The 16,322-nt window shown below is 39.3% G+C and overlaps 1 protein-coding gene across 1 annotated transcript in view; it reads left to right on the forward strand.

Moving 5' to 3' along the window:
• LOC139148555 (polycystin family receptor for egg jelly-like) overlaps positions 1 to 16,322 on the forward strand; it is a 29,949-nt gene that overhangs the window by 11,979 nt on the left and 1,648 nt on the right. Inside the window, exons 9-29 of the mRNA XM_070720041.1 lie at positions 299 to 326; positions 659 to 834; positions 1,635 to 1,808; positions 1,996 to 2,285; positions 3,080 to 3,229; positions 3,566 to 3,616; positions 4,045 to 4,200; positions 4,373 to 4,466; positions 4,877 to 4,944; positions 6,036 to 6,281; positions 6,590 to 7,013; positions 7,591 to 7,742; positions 8,430 to 8,657; positions 9,133 to 9,306; positions 10,074 to 10,234; positions 10,516 to 11,200; positions 11,786 to 11,912; positions 12,050 to 12,264; positions 12,605 to 12,779; positions 13,922 to 14,620; positions 15,723 to 16,283. Of these exons, the coding sequence (XP_070576142.1) occupies positions 299 to 326; positions 659 to 834; positions 1,635 to 1,808; positions 1,996 to 2,285; positions 3,080 to 3,229; positions 3,566 to 3,616; positions 4,045 to 4,200; positions 4,373 to 4,466; positions 4,877 to 4,944; positions 6,036 to 6,281; positions 6,590 to 7,013; positions 7,591 to 7,742; positions 8,430 to 8,657; positions 9,133 to 9,306; positions 10,074 to 10,234; positions 10,516 to 11,200; positions 11,786 to 11,912; positions 12,050 to 12,264; positions 12,605 to 12,779; positions 13,922 to 14,620; positions 15,723 to 16,283 (5,034 nt within the window). The remainder of the gene's footprint in view (positions 1 to 298; positions 327 to 658; positions 835 to 1,634; positions 1,809 to 1,995; positions 2,286 to 3,079; positions 3,230 to 3,565; positions 3,617 to 4,044; positions 4,201 to 4,372; positions 4,467 to 4,876; positions 4,945 to 6,035; positions 6,282 to 6,589; positions 7,014 to 7,590; positions 7,743 to 8,429; positions 8,658 to 9,132; positions 9,307 to 10,073; positions 10,235 to 10,515; positions 11,201 to 11,785; positions 11,913 to 12,049; positions 12,265 to 12,604; positions 12,780 to 13,921; positions 14,621 to 15,722; positions 16,284 to 16,322) is intronic.

A 16,322-nucleotide genomic window follows, 5' to 3' on the forward strand; every position in this document is an offset into this window, starting at 1 on the left:
GGCCTGTCGATAAAATAATTGTAAAACAAAACCAAATGAGACATGAGAAAGTAACGAATCATGCTGCTCGATCGCAACTGTCTGTCGATGAAAGAAGAAATAAATCAGCAGGAGGATTGCGGTGGGGTTTTGTTTCACACGTCAGCCCTCCGAAAGTATTTCAGCTTGCATTACATCTCGCAAATTCATTTGGGAAGCCGACATGAAACTGTTGCTATCCACAATTGCAAGTGATGTTTGAAAGAATCCGACGAAGAACTTATTGATAACAGACATTTCATTTTGTTTTCAATTATAGCGGATGAAAATCCGGTTGTAGAGATTAGGTAAGTTATCGACAATAAATCAATATATTTTATACAGCAATTATGAAGCTGTTCCATATCGCCGGGTCAATGCATCAAGGCGTCATACGTTTTCTAAATGGTCTTTTGTGGACTGAAATCGACATATTTCAAGTTGTAATCCAGGACATATGAAGTGAAATTCTTTAAAATCATTTCTCATATCCATAATTTCTTCTCGCCATCATAACTATACAACCGTCAAGTTTAAGGAGTGAAATATTCTTATTTGCATGTCGTTTCGCCTATGGTGTCACATGTTTAAACCGCGGAGAAGTCATATAATCTTTGCGTGTCTTATTATCTAACCAAAGATGCATCACGAATTGTGCGGAGAAAGTCAAACCATCCTCACAACTGTCTGTAATGGTCGACTGTTCCAACTGTCTGGTCGGTTACACCATGTTCTATGCCTGGACACTTCAACGAAAAATGGCCAACGACGGGAACTTTATCGATATGCAGCAACTGGCTTTAGTAACGGTCAATGGTGAATATGCGTTTTTTTGCCAAATTAAGGCACCTCAAAAGCGAAAGAGTTGGACTTTTGCTCAAAACTCTTCAAAATGAAACTTTGAACCTTTATCGTACGAAATCAACAATAAAATTCAGAGTTTACCATGTAAAGTTTGATATTACCTGACATTAACCGACATTGGAAATTCACAATGGCCGCAATCCGTGTGTTAACTCTATTGATAAACATAAAAATTTCGTAAAACGATAAAGACGGTGACCTGAATTCTCCATAAGTGGTATATTACAATAAAAATAGAAAAAAATAGAGTGTACGAATATCTTTGCCAGAGGCGCCTTCTGCCTTAATTACAGTAAGTTATTGTCAAAACGTGACGTCATTTGTCCCTGTCACGTGCACTCTTGACATATATCAATTCAAATGAGTCGTAAGCGAGACCCGTGACAAGTCAGTCTTCTGTAAATGATAAAGATATATATAAAAGGTACATGTGGGTCATTAAAGTAACATTTGCGTAAATAAATGCGACCTTCAATGAGTGAACCTTTCATTATTCCTAGTGGAGAAATCAGAAGCAAAGCGTAAATGCAGTGTGCCTCTCTCGAAAGAATGTTAAAAATTTCAAGTTCGGAGTGTTCCCGCGTTACGATGATTTTTAAAATACGCTACGACCTTTTAAATATATAACTTTTTAAATATATAATGGAGCATATTAATGAATAATAAATAACTCGGCTTGCATATAATTGTTCTTTACCTTGAATTAAGCTAGTATTTCCTTTGGTTATGTTGTATCTAACGTCCCGCTTCAGGAGTGTCCTCTCCCGGGATCATATTAATTGAAGACTCACTGATGCCCGGCCAAGAGTACAGGCTAACGGGAGAAGTGACGAGAGCCGAGACAGGACAGGTCGTCCTTGCAATCTTTTCCTTCGTTACGAACGCTCCCCCTATGGACGGTACTTGTAGCATGTCACCCATGAAAGGTATGCGGATTCGGCAATATGCTAATTACGAATGTATGTGGAGAGACAGTAGTGATATGCTTGTTAAGATGTTACATAACAGATATTCATCGTGACGTAATTTTTATTTTTATGAAAATATGCCATGGATCGTCATACAGTCTTAATTTATAAGCATTTGTCTTCTTTGCCGTATCTTTCTTGCTAGGGTATGTTTTGACGACTAAATTCACTCTAGTTTGTGAGAACTGGAAAGACGATGGCGGTGTTGTAGATAACAATAATTTCGGCACAAATTCATCAGCTTCGCTGATATATGAAGTTCGAGTGCGTCACAATGATTCCGAAGTCAAAGGGAGTGTTCTATACGTTTCCAAAGAGGCAACTGGTCATCTCTTCCTGCCTGCTGGATCTGCCAAATCCGATTACAGACTAGAAATCGTGATCGATATTGTCGACATGTACGGCGAGTCCACCAAAGTGCTTTTGCCTTTGCAGGTAGGGCTATGTCTTGACCTTAATGAATATGGAAAACCATAAGCGATATATGACTCGACAGAATCGACATCATGTTTTCTTGCCATATGGGGAAAATATAAGATTAACGATACATGTTGTACTAAGTTACTATAGCCTTTTAAAGTTACAGTTGTCCCGTTCAGGTAGTATGCGCCTCTAAAGTGGAATACTTCAACTTTTTGCTCAAACTTCATCAAGTGGTCTTTGGAAAATTATCTTTCAAAATCGATAGCTAAAGTCGGGGGGTCATCGTGCAAATTGTGTTACTTGAGAAACAAATTACCCAAGGATTACCGATATTGAAATTCAAAATGGCCGCCATCCCTATGTTAACACTACGGAGAATTTTTTTTTTTCGATTTTGGAAAAACTAAGATGGTAAAAAGTTTTCTTGCACCAAGAACTTTAAAATGAACCCCTCAAGTGGTAGATCAGAAAAGAATTGGAAAAGTTTGAGGGTCCGAATATCTATCAACGGAGGGGCACTCTACCTTAAAGGGGTGCCAGCTGTTCAAGTTACAGCCACAGACATTCCGAACAAACATCAAATAACAAAACGTCTCCAATCTCGCCAGTTATTGATATACTATAAATAAACAGCCGATGTCCGTGGGACAATTTTACCAAGAGACGGAAGAGAACTAGGGAAATTGAACGTTTCATGGAGGCAAAAATTGAATTTATCATGTTCATTCCCCGGCCTTTCTATAAAACTTTGTGTCAACAAGAAATGTCAATTTGTCGCTTTATCTATGCTCTTTCTGATTGTATAGGTTCTGCCATTGAATGATTCAGCGTCATTTGTCACAATATTGGAAGACATCAGCGATGAAGATGGAACGTTTTCCACGTTTGTGAAGGAAAACGATACAGAGCTTGCTATAAATTACCTGACTACGATGACTGGACTCCTAGTAGCAAACGTAAATTGTCCATGATTTAATCTTTTTTTCAAACAAGCCGCTCAAATCAGGATAGTAGATGACAGTTCAAAATAATGACATTTGCTTATTCTCGTTTTATTTTACTGTTTTGACATCACAACGATAAAGGCTCAACATTTGTGAATAACGAGATGGCGCAGCAATCTGAGTTCAGACTCCCGTCCGCCAGAGGGCGCGAATTGCCAGAGAATAAAACAGTCGCGTTGAAATGACAACGTGCAACAGATTGACATCACAGGTTTAGTTGCATGTGTGTAAACGTTGATCATATGATGCTAACAAAAGCACAACGCAATATTTCTTGTTTCTGTTCAGGAAACTTCAACAAATCTTGCCGTCCAAGATCAAACAAATAATACAATGAAGGTAGGATTCACAGCAGTTTTATGGAGTAGGCCTATTTAGAAAGTGGAATAAATTGGTGTAGCCATGCAATGCACATGTACGCGCTAGCTAACGAAACGATAGAGGCAACTGTCCTCTGTCCCTAGACCTGTCACTCTATTTCTGTACCTATCTTTTACCCTCTCCATCAGTTTCTATCTGTCTGTCACACTATGTGTCCACTAAATTCGGTTGCATTATTCAGCTCTTTCTGCTTCTGTCCCTGTCTGTCATGTTCTCCCTGATTTTCTGTCTTACGTCTCTGCCTGTCTGCCCTTTGTCTTTCTGTGTCTATTTTCTCTCTCTCTCTCTCTCTGCTTCTCTGTATCTGTCTGTTTTTTCTGTTTCTCTCTCTCTCTTTTTTCCTTCAACCTCTCTCTCCCGACTAAATTCATTCCAATCCATTTTAGCTTCAAACAGCGCTCATCGACTCCGTATGGCAACTGACGTCATCGGGGCATCTTGAAAACCAGCCTGCGGCGGTGCTTGAGCAGACTACACATATTATCAAATTAGCCACAAGTTCAGATGACGAAAGCCCCGTCATGCTGTCGGAAGAAACTCAGGTACTTTTTGCTCTCTTTTAATTCCACCGTGCCTTTGTCGAACACACTCTTCATTCAACACACCCTATGCAGGGCAGGTGTCTACGCTAGTCTAACTTACCCAATTCCTAATTTTACGTACACTCTATTCGGGAAGCAACGCACAACTTGACACAATTCTTTATGTTTGCAGGAGGAGGCCGTGGCATCATTGACCTATATTGCGCATGATCTTCCTGACATAGTAAACTCAAGCAACCCTGCAACTTTGGGTTCAATCGTCGAAGGTAAATATGTCGGCATACCTGAAGAACACTGGATCCGAAATTCCTTATGAAAATTTTTGGTTTTCTAAGGGGGCTTTTCCATCCTCTACTAGGATAATGTGGATTTCGAACATCTTTATTGTGCGCCCAGTGTTTTTCAGTCTTGCCGTAATAACTTCAAAAATGGTGTTCCTTTTGTGAGGATTTCAACCGTCATTTTGTGTACAGTTCATGGATATCGTCAATACAACTACTACTTACAAATCTGTCAACGACTGCTGTATTTTAATAGACGTTGTATTTGTTCAAACTAATTCTTATCAGAGCACTCAAATGCCGATTTCATGACTATCGCAAGTACACTGTCCATTATCCATGTAAAACTACAAAGCATTGGTAATAAGAAACTTAAGGTATTCTTTCGCCCTCAGATATGCTGACAAGTTCGTCGAATTTGATGGCGACATCTTTGACTACGTTGCCAATGGAGAAGGGAGAGGTAAACAAATATTTTAAGGTAGAATGTGCCTTTGGGACAGAAATTGGGGCCTTCAAATTTATCAATTTTCTTCTGACTTACCACTTGTGGGGGCTCATTTTGAAGCTCTTGGCGAAAGAAAAGTTTCCATGGTCTTAGTTTTTCAAAAATCGAAAATGTTGTTTTTTCCCATAGAGTTATAACACAGGGGTGGCGGCCATTTTGAATTTCATATATCGAGAAATTTGTCTCTCTAGTACCAAAGTTTGCACGGTGATCCCTGATTTTGATTATTGCTTCGGTTATAGAATGGTTGAAAGTTTCACTGAGGAAAGTTTGAGCAAAAATTTAAGTCTATCACTTTCGAGGTGCATATTATTTTAAGGTAGAATGTGCCTTTGGGACAGATATTCGGGCTCTAAACTTTTCACAACTCTTTGGCGATATAGCACTTGTCGGGACTCATTTTAAAGCTCTTTGAGTAAGGAAGATTTCTCCTGCATTAGTTTTTCGAAAATCAGAAATTTTATTTTTCGCCATTAGCACAGGGTTGACGGCGGCATTTTGACTTTCAAAATCGGTTAATGATATGTTTCGTAATTTGTTTGTCGAGTACCTAACTTTGCGCGGTGACCCCTAATTTGTATACCTTTTTTGTTTGTTTGTTTTTGTTAAGTTTTGCTTTGGAGAGAATGATAAAAAGTGTCATTGAGGAAAGTTTAAGCAAATGCTTCAGTCTTTCACCTTTCACGCATAGTATCTTAACCTTCGCAGCCACAAGCTCACATCTGTTGTGTTTTTTATAGAGGAGATTTACTGTCGTGCATAAAAAGTGTATAAATTAAAAATGTATATTGACGCATGGTTTCACGGAATCAGACGAAGGGAGTCTTCAGAAATTACAGGGGGTGGGAAGGGGAATTGGGGTAGGGTCATTTGTTACTAGCCTGCCACAGGGGAGGGCCATTTCACCTGATGGAGCACACCTGAATTCCTCCCTGCTGTCCTGCCTATCCCCTGTGATGAAGGTTCACTAAATTTCTTTCATGCACAATTGTTATCGCATGGGATGTGACGTAATGACAGTTTGACGAGTTGTACACACTTTCCAGGTGGACGACGTGACGAAAGGCGTTGTTGAAGTCATTGACAGTGTTCTCGTAACAGCCGTGTCTCTTATACCACCATCGATTGGCAGCCTGAAGTACGATACCGATGAGTTTAAAGTGGACCTCTCCAGGAATAACGTTTCCTCACTTTGCGGCAAATCGTTCGGAGACAAACGTATCGCCGGGTTTTCAATCGTAGACGACTGCAACGAAAGGCAATATGAAAAACAAGCGGTGGTGTATAGTAAAGTAAGTTCCCTTTGTCTAGATATCGTTAATATATTTTACTCTAAACCCACTTCGAACGACTTTTCTTAACGATTTATGAGTAAATTTCACCGGTATCAGAAAGTCACTCTTGGTTTTGTATACGTATACCATCAATTTGCGACAATTTCATATAGAATACAGTATGTATGAGCGTTTGCTAACTCTATAGGCCGTCACTTGTTTGTCGTTTTTCGTAAAAGTGAAACATTTAGAGTTCTTTCGACTATATATACGCTAAAATTAGTTATACCATTTCAGCGGGTTTTTTTTCTGTGTTCTATCTTCAGTTCACTGTTTTCCGGCAGAATCCGTACACGCACCAAGGTGATGAGATATTTGGCGATTCACCGGTGATTGATTTCGATCTCGTGGACAGTGAGATGACACTGGTGCAAAGCAACAGGACGTACACATACGAGATTTCAAAGAGTGATTCTTCCGACCCTGAGTCAATAACTGAGATGCAGTACCAGATATCGCCTACAACAGACGTTATGGTTTCGTTTAATATTTCCGTTCCGAGGAGTAATGCAATATTGACCGTTAAGCCCGGGGCGCCCTCTGTAGTCTATGAACTCTACTTGGGTCTTAATATGACGCCGAATGCCACGTTTTATGATGATAAGATTGCGGTTGACACCAGTATTACCAATGACGTGTACATCGATGTAATGGAAGCCGGTACCTATGGCATACTGCTAGTAATGGCAGGTAATAATGCGATACAAACTATTCGTTCCAACCCCATCACCTTACACGGTATACATCGTCTTACGAAAGTATAGACAGAGCAACGAAATATCAATTTAAAGTTTTGTACTGAGAAGTTAGTCCTCTCCCGTTAAAGCAATTTTTATACGTGGTTATTTATTATGATTGTATGGTTTATACTGTAAAAAGGCAACATCGATCACTTTATATACACCTTAAGATCACATTGAACCAGGTTATTGAGTATTCCGCAATCCGACTGTTTTTCTGTGTCGCGATATACTTGTAATTTTTTGGAAACGCGTGACTAATAATTGGCCCGGCAATATGGGGATCAAACTTGTACTCGAGTCTCGGTATACAGTAGGCGATGTGACAACAGTAACGCCGACATAGATAGATAAACATCAGTTACTGATAATTTTTTAACTAAAATACTCTGTTCTCTGTTTTTTCACGGCAAGCAAGCAGTCTCAACAACATGACAGTAACGAGCATACACTCCAACCTATGTCAACAGTTCTTTTTTAGAGTCTAAGATACATCAAACATAGAATCTCTTGTGTCCCAAACGTAGGCAAGTATCACCACGAGGGTGGTGGGATGAACGACGATGAACTTCTAGCCTTTCCTGACGGTTTGTCCCACAATGGAACACTATCCATCGAAGTGACACTGTGTCGGTACTGGAACACGACAACACACTTATGGCAGACTGAAGGTTGTAAGGTACGTAGTGGGACGACTATTTATTCACAGTGTTACTTAATCACTTTACGGTCACTTCTTCTGTCTGAAGATAGCAGGATGCATGAAACTTAAGTAACAGATATCACTACTTTTTACTTGAAGTAATTTGTGTACTTTATAACGCTCTGCTTTAGCATCGAGCACTATAATTTCCAACGAGGACATCTGTATACTTCGATAATATATATATATATATATATATATATATATATATATATATATATATTATATATATATATATATATATATATATATATATATAAGAACCCATTAATCCAGTAATGATGCTGAGGATCGTTGTCAATAAGCGGCATATATATATATATATATATATATATATATATATATATATATATATATATTATATATATATATATATATGTATATATATATATATATATATATATATATATATATATATATATATAAACCGAAATTATGTGAATTACTATCTGTCTGGTCCAATAGTTTACACTTTAGATTCTTGGAAACGCGCTTATTGGAGTAGACTCGGTAATACGGTTATGTGATAAATTCAATTAGTATATGTGCATCAATTATACTCGAGTTTCAATACAATATTTTAAGGTTATAATCTCTGCAACATCACAACATATCGCAACTGTTCACATTACATATGGACGTAATTTGAAACTTGTCGTCTAGGCTGAGAAGGGGTCCAATTCAGGAGTACTGAAGTGCATCTGCAGACATCTGACCTCTTTCACGGCTGCTGACGTCATCGTACCAGTCAACAAGATCGACTTTTCAACTGTCTTCACGAAGAGCATCCTTGACAACTCCACCGTACTGATAACAGTCTCTGTGGTGTTTGTAGTGTATCTTATACTGATTCTATACTTAAGAAGGAAAGACTCTTCGGACAAAATCAAGGTACATGGTAATATGCAGAAATGACTTCCCCGATCTTGCTGTCTCTCAGGTCACGTAGCACTTTTTGTAACGTTCTCATTTTGTTACGCTTCAAATGACAACGAATTCAAAAGCTGGTGAGGGTATTTTCTCATTACTTGATGGGGCAGAGTTCTCAGTGCTGATCAATCGCAGAAATTGTTTTTTAAGGTGAGAGAACATTTTAGGACCATTGTCTTTATCAAATACGACAATAAGACATTTGAACCTCTAAGACTTGTAGTTTGCAACACCTTGACATTATTTATACACTGAACATCTGTGAGATAGCTCACATTCTTTCCGTATATTTATAATCGTTAATGTTCCTACAGCCCACGGTGGTTTTCATGCTCTCTCTCTCTCTCTCTCTCTCTCTCTCTCTCTCTCTCTCTCTCTCTCTCTCTCTCTCTCTCATCTGTCTGTCTGTCTCTCTCTCTCTCTCTCTCTCCCCCAGTGGAGGGTGATGCCGCTTATTGACAACGACCCAGAGCATCATTACTGGTATCAAATCATCGTTTACACTGGAATACAGATGAATGCGGGAACCGATTCCGTCGTACACTTTAAAATCACTGGAAACGAAGGCGAAACAGATGCAAGAACCCTTATGGACGGGAACAGAGAAATAGTAAATGTCCCCTTTCGTCCTCCACCTTAGAATTCTTTACGACCTACATTAGGCTCTTATAGGTGCCAAGCATCGTATACACGAGCAGATGATTTCATGTTTCTGTAATATATACTATTTGAAAGTTTCAGCAGTTATAGCTGCTCCATTCCTGCAAATTAGCGTATCCATGTACAGAAAGAGGGGATGTCAACCATGTTTACTCGTTGAACGTCTCAGGGTACACACATCATTGGCGGCGCACTTGTTTTTGCATGGCCATCCGCGTGAAAAACAACGATTGGCTGCTGTAGTATGGGCGGCCGAATCCCCTTTAGCGTTGCATGGAAGAATCCATATAATCAGCATCGGTTTACATGTTGCTGACTGAATGAATGCGAACCACATGATTTTCTCACACATTACTGCGATACTGTCTTTGCTCCTCATGCTATTTATTGACCCTGCTAGAGATTATAATTAAACTCGATTGGAACTAATTTGGGATAATTGGATAGGGAAGTAATGTCTGTTTAATCTACAAATGTAAGCTCATCTGCTTTTCTTTTCAAGTTATACACTTGTTTTTACTTGTTTTTACACTTGTTTTGTAACATTGCAACATTCAGCTACATGGCACCGAACACTTTTCAGAAATTTGAACAATATTAAGATCCAATTCTCCCAAATTAGATCCAATCGTGTCAATTCATTTTTTTCGAAAAGGTGCTTGTAAGATTATTAGTATCTTATCGCATAACTGTATGCAAATTTTCGTACTTTTGTAGAAACTAAAGTCTGGAAGTGTGTTGAATTTCAAAATGGCTGTCAAAAACTCTATCGGGCAGTTGGACTACATTCACATATGGCATGATCAATCCGCCAGTGGAGACGCCAGTTCCTGGTATTTGGATAGAATAGTTGTGATTGACCTACAAACTGAACAAAGGTGAGAACAAAAAAATATTCAATGTAAAACGGAAATAATACAAGTTTCAGACCATGTGAATATTTTTTACGTCTTTCCGTTTAACGGGCGCAGCGATTGTGCTGCTTGCCACTGGTGCCGTCAAAATGATGAGCTGTGGTTCGGGATCATGGGTCTCAAACTGGTGTTTTATAAACTATGGTTGGATAATTTTAGGTGAAATTGTGTCGATCGGACCCGTTTCGCAATTTCACGATTTCACAACAACAGCCACGAGATATTTTTGTACGTATATCTTTCAGGTACGATCTCCTGTGCTACAAATGGTTTGCTGTAGACAAGGACGATGGGAAAGTTGAGAGAGTTCTACCAGTGGCAGGCAGTGCACAACTGTCTTCTATTCGTAACGTGCTGTTTAACACAGGCAGAGACAAACTGACTGATGAGTACCTGTGGGGGTCTATGATATCTAGACCTACCTACAGTCATTTTACAAGGGTTCAGAGACTCTCGTGCTGTGTGGCATATGTCTACAATGCAATGATTTCAAATGCTATGTTCTACGACACTGGTGGCCAGGCAGGCACATCGGGCGAGGGCGCCATCATCGTCATAGGTCCAATACAGTTGTCGTTGCAGACGCTGTACATATCCTTTATAACATGTTTAGTGACGTTGCCGGCAACCGCAATTATTGTCGAGGTTTTCAGGAAATGTAAACCCAAGCCATATAGAGAATTTAAATCGGTGAAGGACTGTTCGACCGACGTCAAAGGAAAGAAGAAAAAGAAAGGGGACGACAAGGTGCCACCACTCCCATGGTGGTGTGTTTTCTTTGCCTGGGCTCTGGTATTCGCATGCATATTTCTCTCGTCATTCTTTCTGGTTCTGTACAGCCTTGAATGGGGGCCTGACATATCCAATGCCTGGTTATCAGCTGAACTGACAACATTTTGTCTATCTGTTGTTGTCATAGATCCGGCAAAGGTACGTTACATTTTTATATGATACGGTGAGCCAACCTAAATTAAGTCTTATTTGCCAGATCTGCACCTGCGCATATTTCTGAATCGTACAAGTGCGTTCAGTTCTCACCGTCGATGCAACCGGTGGAAAAGCTAATTTAGTGGTTCGGAAACACAAATTGGATGGTCCCAGACAATACATCACTGGGGCAGTTCGCCATATCAAGTCTATAAGTAGAGGAATGATTTGATGGAGATATTATGTTCATCTCGAAGTGTCTCAAGACTAACTTTACAATGCATACCAATAATGTATTTTTAAAGCTCTTAGCAATAGAAAATACCACCAAACATAGATGCACTTCAGTGTTGTACAGATAAACTTTAACCTTTATTTTGGATAATGTGCACGCGCTTGCTATGGTAAGTACCTTTTATTGAAAATAGAAGACTCCGTTATTGAGACATTTTCAACCCATTATATGATATATTCCTCACTGCCTGTATTGTTGGTACAATCACACTTAGATCATCCGACATATACAAATCATGCGCAAATACCGTACGAAAAGTTTTGACTCTGTCACGTGACTTTGTTTGTCTTCAGGCTGTGGGTGTGGCTATTGTCATATCGGTGATATACAATCTACGTAAGACACCGTACATTGAAGAGCACGATACTAATGATAAATATGACGTGGAAGAAGAAAAATCTACCAGTTTCACGGCATTTGGTAAGCCCGAACTCAGAATTACTTTGTAATTGATATAGCTTAAACTCTGTGAAAGTTAAGTAATCTATCTTCAAGTTATATTGTGTAAGTTTCGTTTTGAAATCAAATTTTTTTCTTCCATTTTGACATGTTTGAAGTCGGCGACATATTACCGCCATCGGAAGAAAAATTAGAGAGCGAGAGGAGACGTCTTCGCAGGCAACGTGAAATGAGAGCCACGCTGCTTGATCTTGTCCATGGAGTGCTGTTTATGTTGGTAGTGACTCTTGTTGAAGGAAGCTACCGGGACATATCTTTCTTCTACACAGGAAAGGCAGTACGGGATGCCCTTGGAAACAACATTGTGGAAAGTGTGAGTATACATGGGCTATGTATTCCATTGGCAGACAAAATCTCAATTATTGTGATTGATGATGATGATGATGATGCTGTTGTTGCTCTTCTTCTTGTTCTTGTCTTTTTTTGCTGTTGGCGATGAGAATGATCATTATGTTAACCACAACGACGGCGGAAATAGAAACGATGATGATGACGATGATGATGTTGCTTTGGACAGTTGGTGTTGCAATAGTGATAAGGCTGTAATAGAGGTGACAACAGCAAAAATGATGATGATGATGATGATGATGATGATGATGATGATGATGATGATGATCATGATGGTAACTGTAAACACTTCATGTGCTTTACAGGTCAAAGATCAATCGGAATATTTAAGATGGCTTGATTCTGAAGTGATCCCTAGCTTGGTGCTGACAAAGTATGTTAATGGCGGACCATTACCGAGAGATGGAAACGTGTACATGAGTGATGGAGTCTCGAGATTAATATCTCAGATCATTTTACGTCAAAAACGAATAAAAACAGGTACGTTCATATTTGTTGTTTCTTTACTCTTCTGTTTACTCAAAGAGAATCACGTAAATACTCAAATATATGGGGAAAATGTTCGCATTACATGGTCAGTCATTTTGCATTTACTTACGAAAACCATATTTGAGTTGCAAGTCAAAAATTGTTTCAATTGGTTGTTAAAATCTAAGTTGTACGTCCGTCGCCATGTCTGAATAACGTTCTATGGTCACACTTTGGTGAGCATATTTACATCAATTGCATATGATTTCAAACCATGTTATCGGGGGAAATGCAAACACGTACACCAATGGACCTTTATTAAAGATGAAGTTTTTCGTGGAAGAAGAAAGCTTGCGAGAAATTTTGAAGGAGGAGGGTTGGGGGCAGAAACAGGTGGTGGGTAGCGCATTGTTCTCGTTTTTAGGGCTGGTGTGATTTTTTTGTTTCTTTACGGTATTAATTTTAAAGCTCATTTTTTCCTGAATAGCTCTTGAGAGGAATTCAGAAAAAGCGACTGAGTAGTGGCTCAAAATCTACAAAGCTTACACTGTTTATGTCTTATACACAGATGTTACATACTGCCAGGTGTTGTGCCTTACTCCCATGTGCATGGTAGTATTTTCAAGCAATTAAAGTGTAAACTTTTCAGATCTCCTGTGTGACATGTGGATATCACGCCTGACCCAAGTCCTTTCACACCTCTACGTCAATATCATTATCATTTTATGCTTTTTTAATGAGTCATTGACTAATTGGTCTCTAGGGAACAAGTATACCTCGTGTGCGAAAAGTAACAAGCGTATAGTAAAGTTGGCGTCAAAGTGGTTAAAAGGATCATTGCAGCTTAGGACAGAGAAGTGAGAAGTTTTGTAGGGTTGAGAAAATAAACGGGGAAGTTTCTTCGTTTGAAATGAGATGGCGAGACAATCTTGATCGATAGGCGATTTTTTTTCTCAAATTATAATAGGAGAACAATTTAAATATAACTTTCATTTTCCGTTTTAACTTTTACGTGTGTTCAAAATTAAACTGCGAAAGAAGAGCATTGGGTAAAGTTATCGATGTTCACAATTTTTTCATCAACCCTGGTTTGTTTTTGATGCATTGCAAGAAGAAATTCACAATGCTTTTACTAAATATTGATTCTCATGCAGGGCAGTGTCAAGTGCCATCTCCCATGGACCGAGTGACGACTGAATGCAATATTGCCTACTCATCAGAAAGCGAGGACCATAATTCATACAACAACAGCTGGTCTTTACCAAGTTCACCTCCATCTATTCCTGGGAACGTCTCTGACGTCATGTCCCCATGGATTCACAGCAGTGCCCACGAAAGTATACAGGCCGGAACGCCTTTCTGGGGTGTGACGGGCACCACATTCAGCGACGGAGGATATATCGCTTCCTTGGGCGAAAAAAGGGGTGAATATTCCAAAACTCTGAATGCTTTAGATTTCTTGTCCTGGGTCGATCGGCGAACAAGGGCGGTTTTCCTGGAACTTCTGACGTACAACGCTAACACCAGATTACTGACCTTGATAACGCATTTGACAGAATTCAAGGCTTCGGCGTTCACGGTCAGCACGGTACGCATCCAATCATTACACTTGTACAGCCTTGGAAGCTTAAGCGCAACGTCGGTGCTGGCACACATCGTGTTCCTGATTTTCGTCCTCTTTTTCGTCGTGAAATGGACCGGGAAAGCGTACCGCAGCGGTTGCACGTACTTTAGGCAGTTCTGGAATTGGTGGCTTTTGTTCACGGTGATATTCTCCGTGACAACGATCGCCATGTTTGCGTGGATGTGCCAGGTATCAACCAAGTTGACCAAGCAATCCCTCATGTCTTCAGGTACATATATATCTTTCGCGTCACACAAAAATCAGTCTGGTTGACGATAAAAGGGAAAATATGTGAGAGAAATATTAGCTTTAAAAAGTAATTGTTCTTCATAATTTTCATTGTATGTAACGTGCCGTGATCAATAACCTACATGAACCTAAATTGCTGTCTATGGAGTGCGCGCCTTACATGCATATATATGATCATTGATGAATTTATGATAATCAGTATAAGAATATTTGAATTTGAATTTGTATCGTGCACTGTGCATAAATCACACGTTTTTTTTGTAAGTTTCACCTTGTAGAAGTACTTTGACCTTAAAATGTAGATTTTGTAAATTTTTGCCTCAACCCTGTACTTGTGAGGGGAGTTTTTAAAATTTACAATTCAACTTTAAACTGCCGTTGTCGGACACATGTCACATTTTTGAACAGAGAAATTGAAGTATTTATAATAAGCTCATTATTTGCGCCGAATACAAATAGACGCTTCAGGGAGGCGCCTCGGGGACAGATTTTCGGGTTTTCAAATTTTAGCAATTCTATTCTGATTTACCTATAGTGGGGGTTTATTTTAAACGTCTTGGTGTAAGAAAAGTTTTCACCGCCTTCAAGTTAGTTTTTCGAAAATCGAAAATTTTATTTTTCTCTATAGAGCTAACACAGGTATGGCGGCCATTTTTAATTTCAAATATCGTTATTTGATTTCTAGTACCAAATGTTGCATGGTGACACCTGATTTTTATTCTTGATTTGGTAAGGCAATGGTTGAACGTTTTAATTGAGGAAAGTTTAAGTAAAAGTTTCAGTCTTTCACTTTCGGGCCGCATACTACCTTACAGTGACCAAAGAAGGTTAACTTACTTCTGTTTCAAAGTCTCTTCGAAAATGAAGTCTGCAGTGCATGTAGATATGTAGTTTATGAATTTCCATTTGCTTTCGCAGTGGGAATGACGGTAAGAATTGTTTTACTTGAATTGTGAAATGCGAAAATCTACTTCATTCGCAATGCACGTGACTCCTAACTTTCCCCATGATTTTTTTTCAATACTCTACAGAAAATATATATCAGAAGTCACCATTTAACTTGCTGTTGTTTTGCTTTGCAGGCGCCTTCACTGAAGTGCGATTAATGATGTTCATCGACGAGCTGTTTGTCACCTTTCTTGCACTGATTTCGTTCATGGTCATTATCAGCGTCATCCGAGTTCTACGTTTTAATCCCCGGATTCACCTCTGTCAGATGTCACTTCGGGCCGCCCTCTCCGATTTGAGATCATTCACTTTCTTTTTTTTCTTCTTCTTCTTGGCTTTCGCACAGCTGTTTTACCTTTTCTACGGTTGCATTATTGAAAGTTACAAAGATTTCCACAGCACAATCTCAGTTCTCCTTGGCGTGATGGTCAGTTCCCCAGGAAACTTAACGACGAGCACGCTTTCAGATCTTACCTTTCCCCCTCACTTTTTGCTGGCGATTTACATTTTTGTCCAAGTTTGGATTTTCCTCATGTTGTTGCTGGCTATCATAAACAAAGCCTGTGCACGTACACGGGATGTTGAACGGCATAATGAGCGACGGGATGAGCTGATGATGTTTTGCAAGGAAAGCATAGAGTCAATGGTCAAAAGCATCTTGTCACGCTGTGGGAAGACAAATAGTCGGAAATATGGTAAGAGAATTGGCAACTTCAATTTTTTACATCTTTTGA

This window comes from Ptychodera flava, chromosome 13 (genome assembly GCF_041260155.1).
Source record: "Ptychodera flava strain L36383 chromosome 13, AS_Pfla_20210202, whole genome shotgun sequence".
Lineage (NCBI taxonomy): Eukaryota > Metazoa > Hemichordata > Enteropneusta > Ptychoderidae > Ptychodera > Ptychodera flava.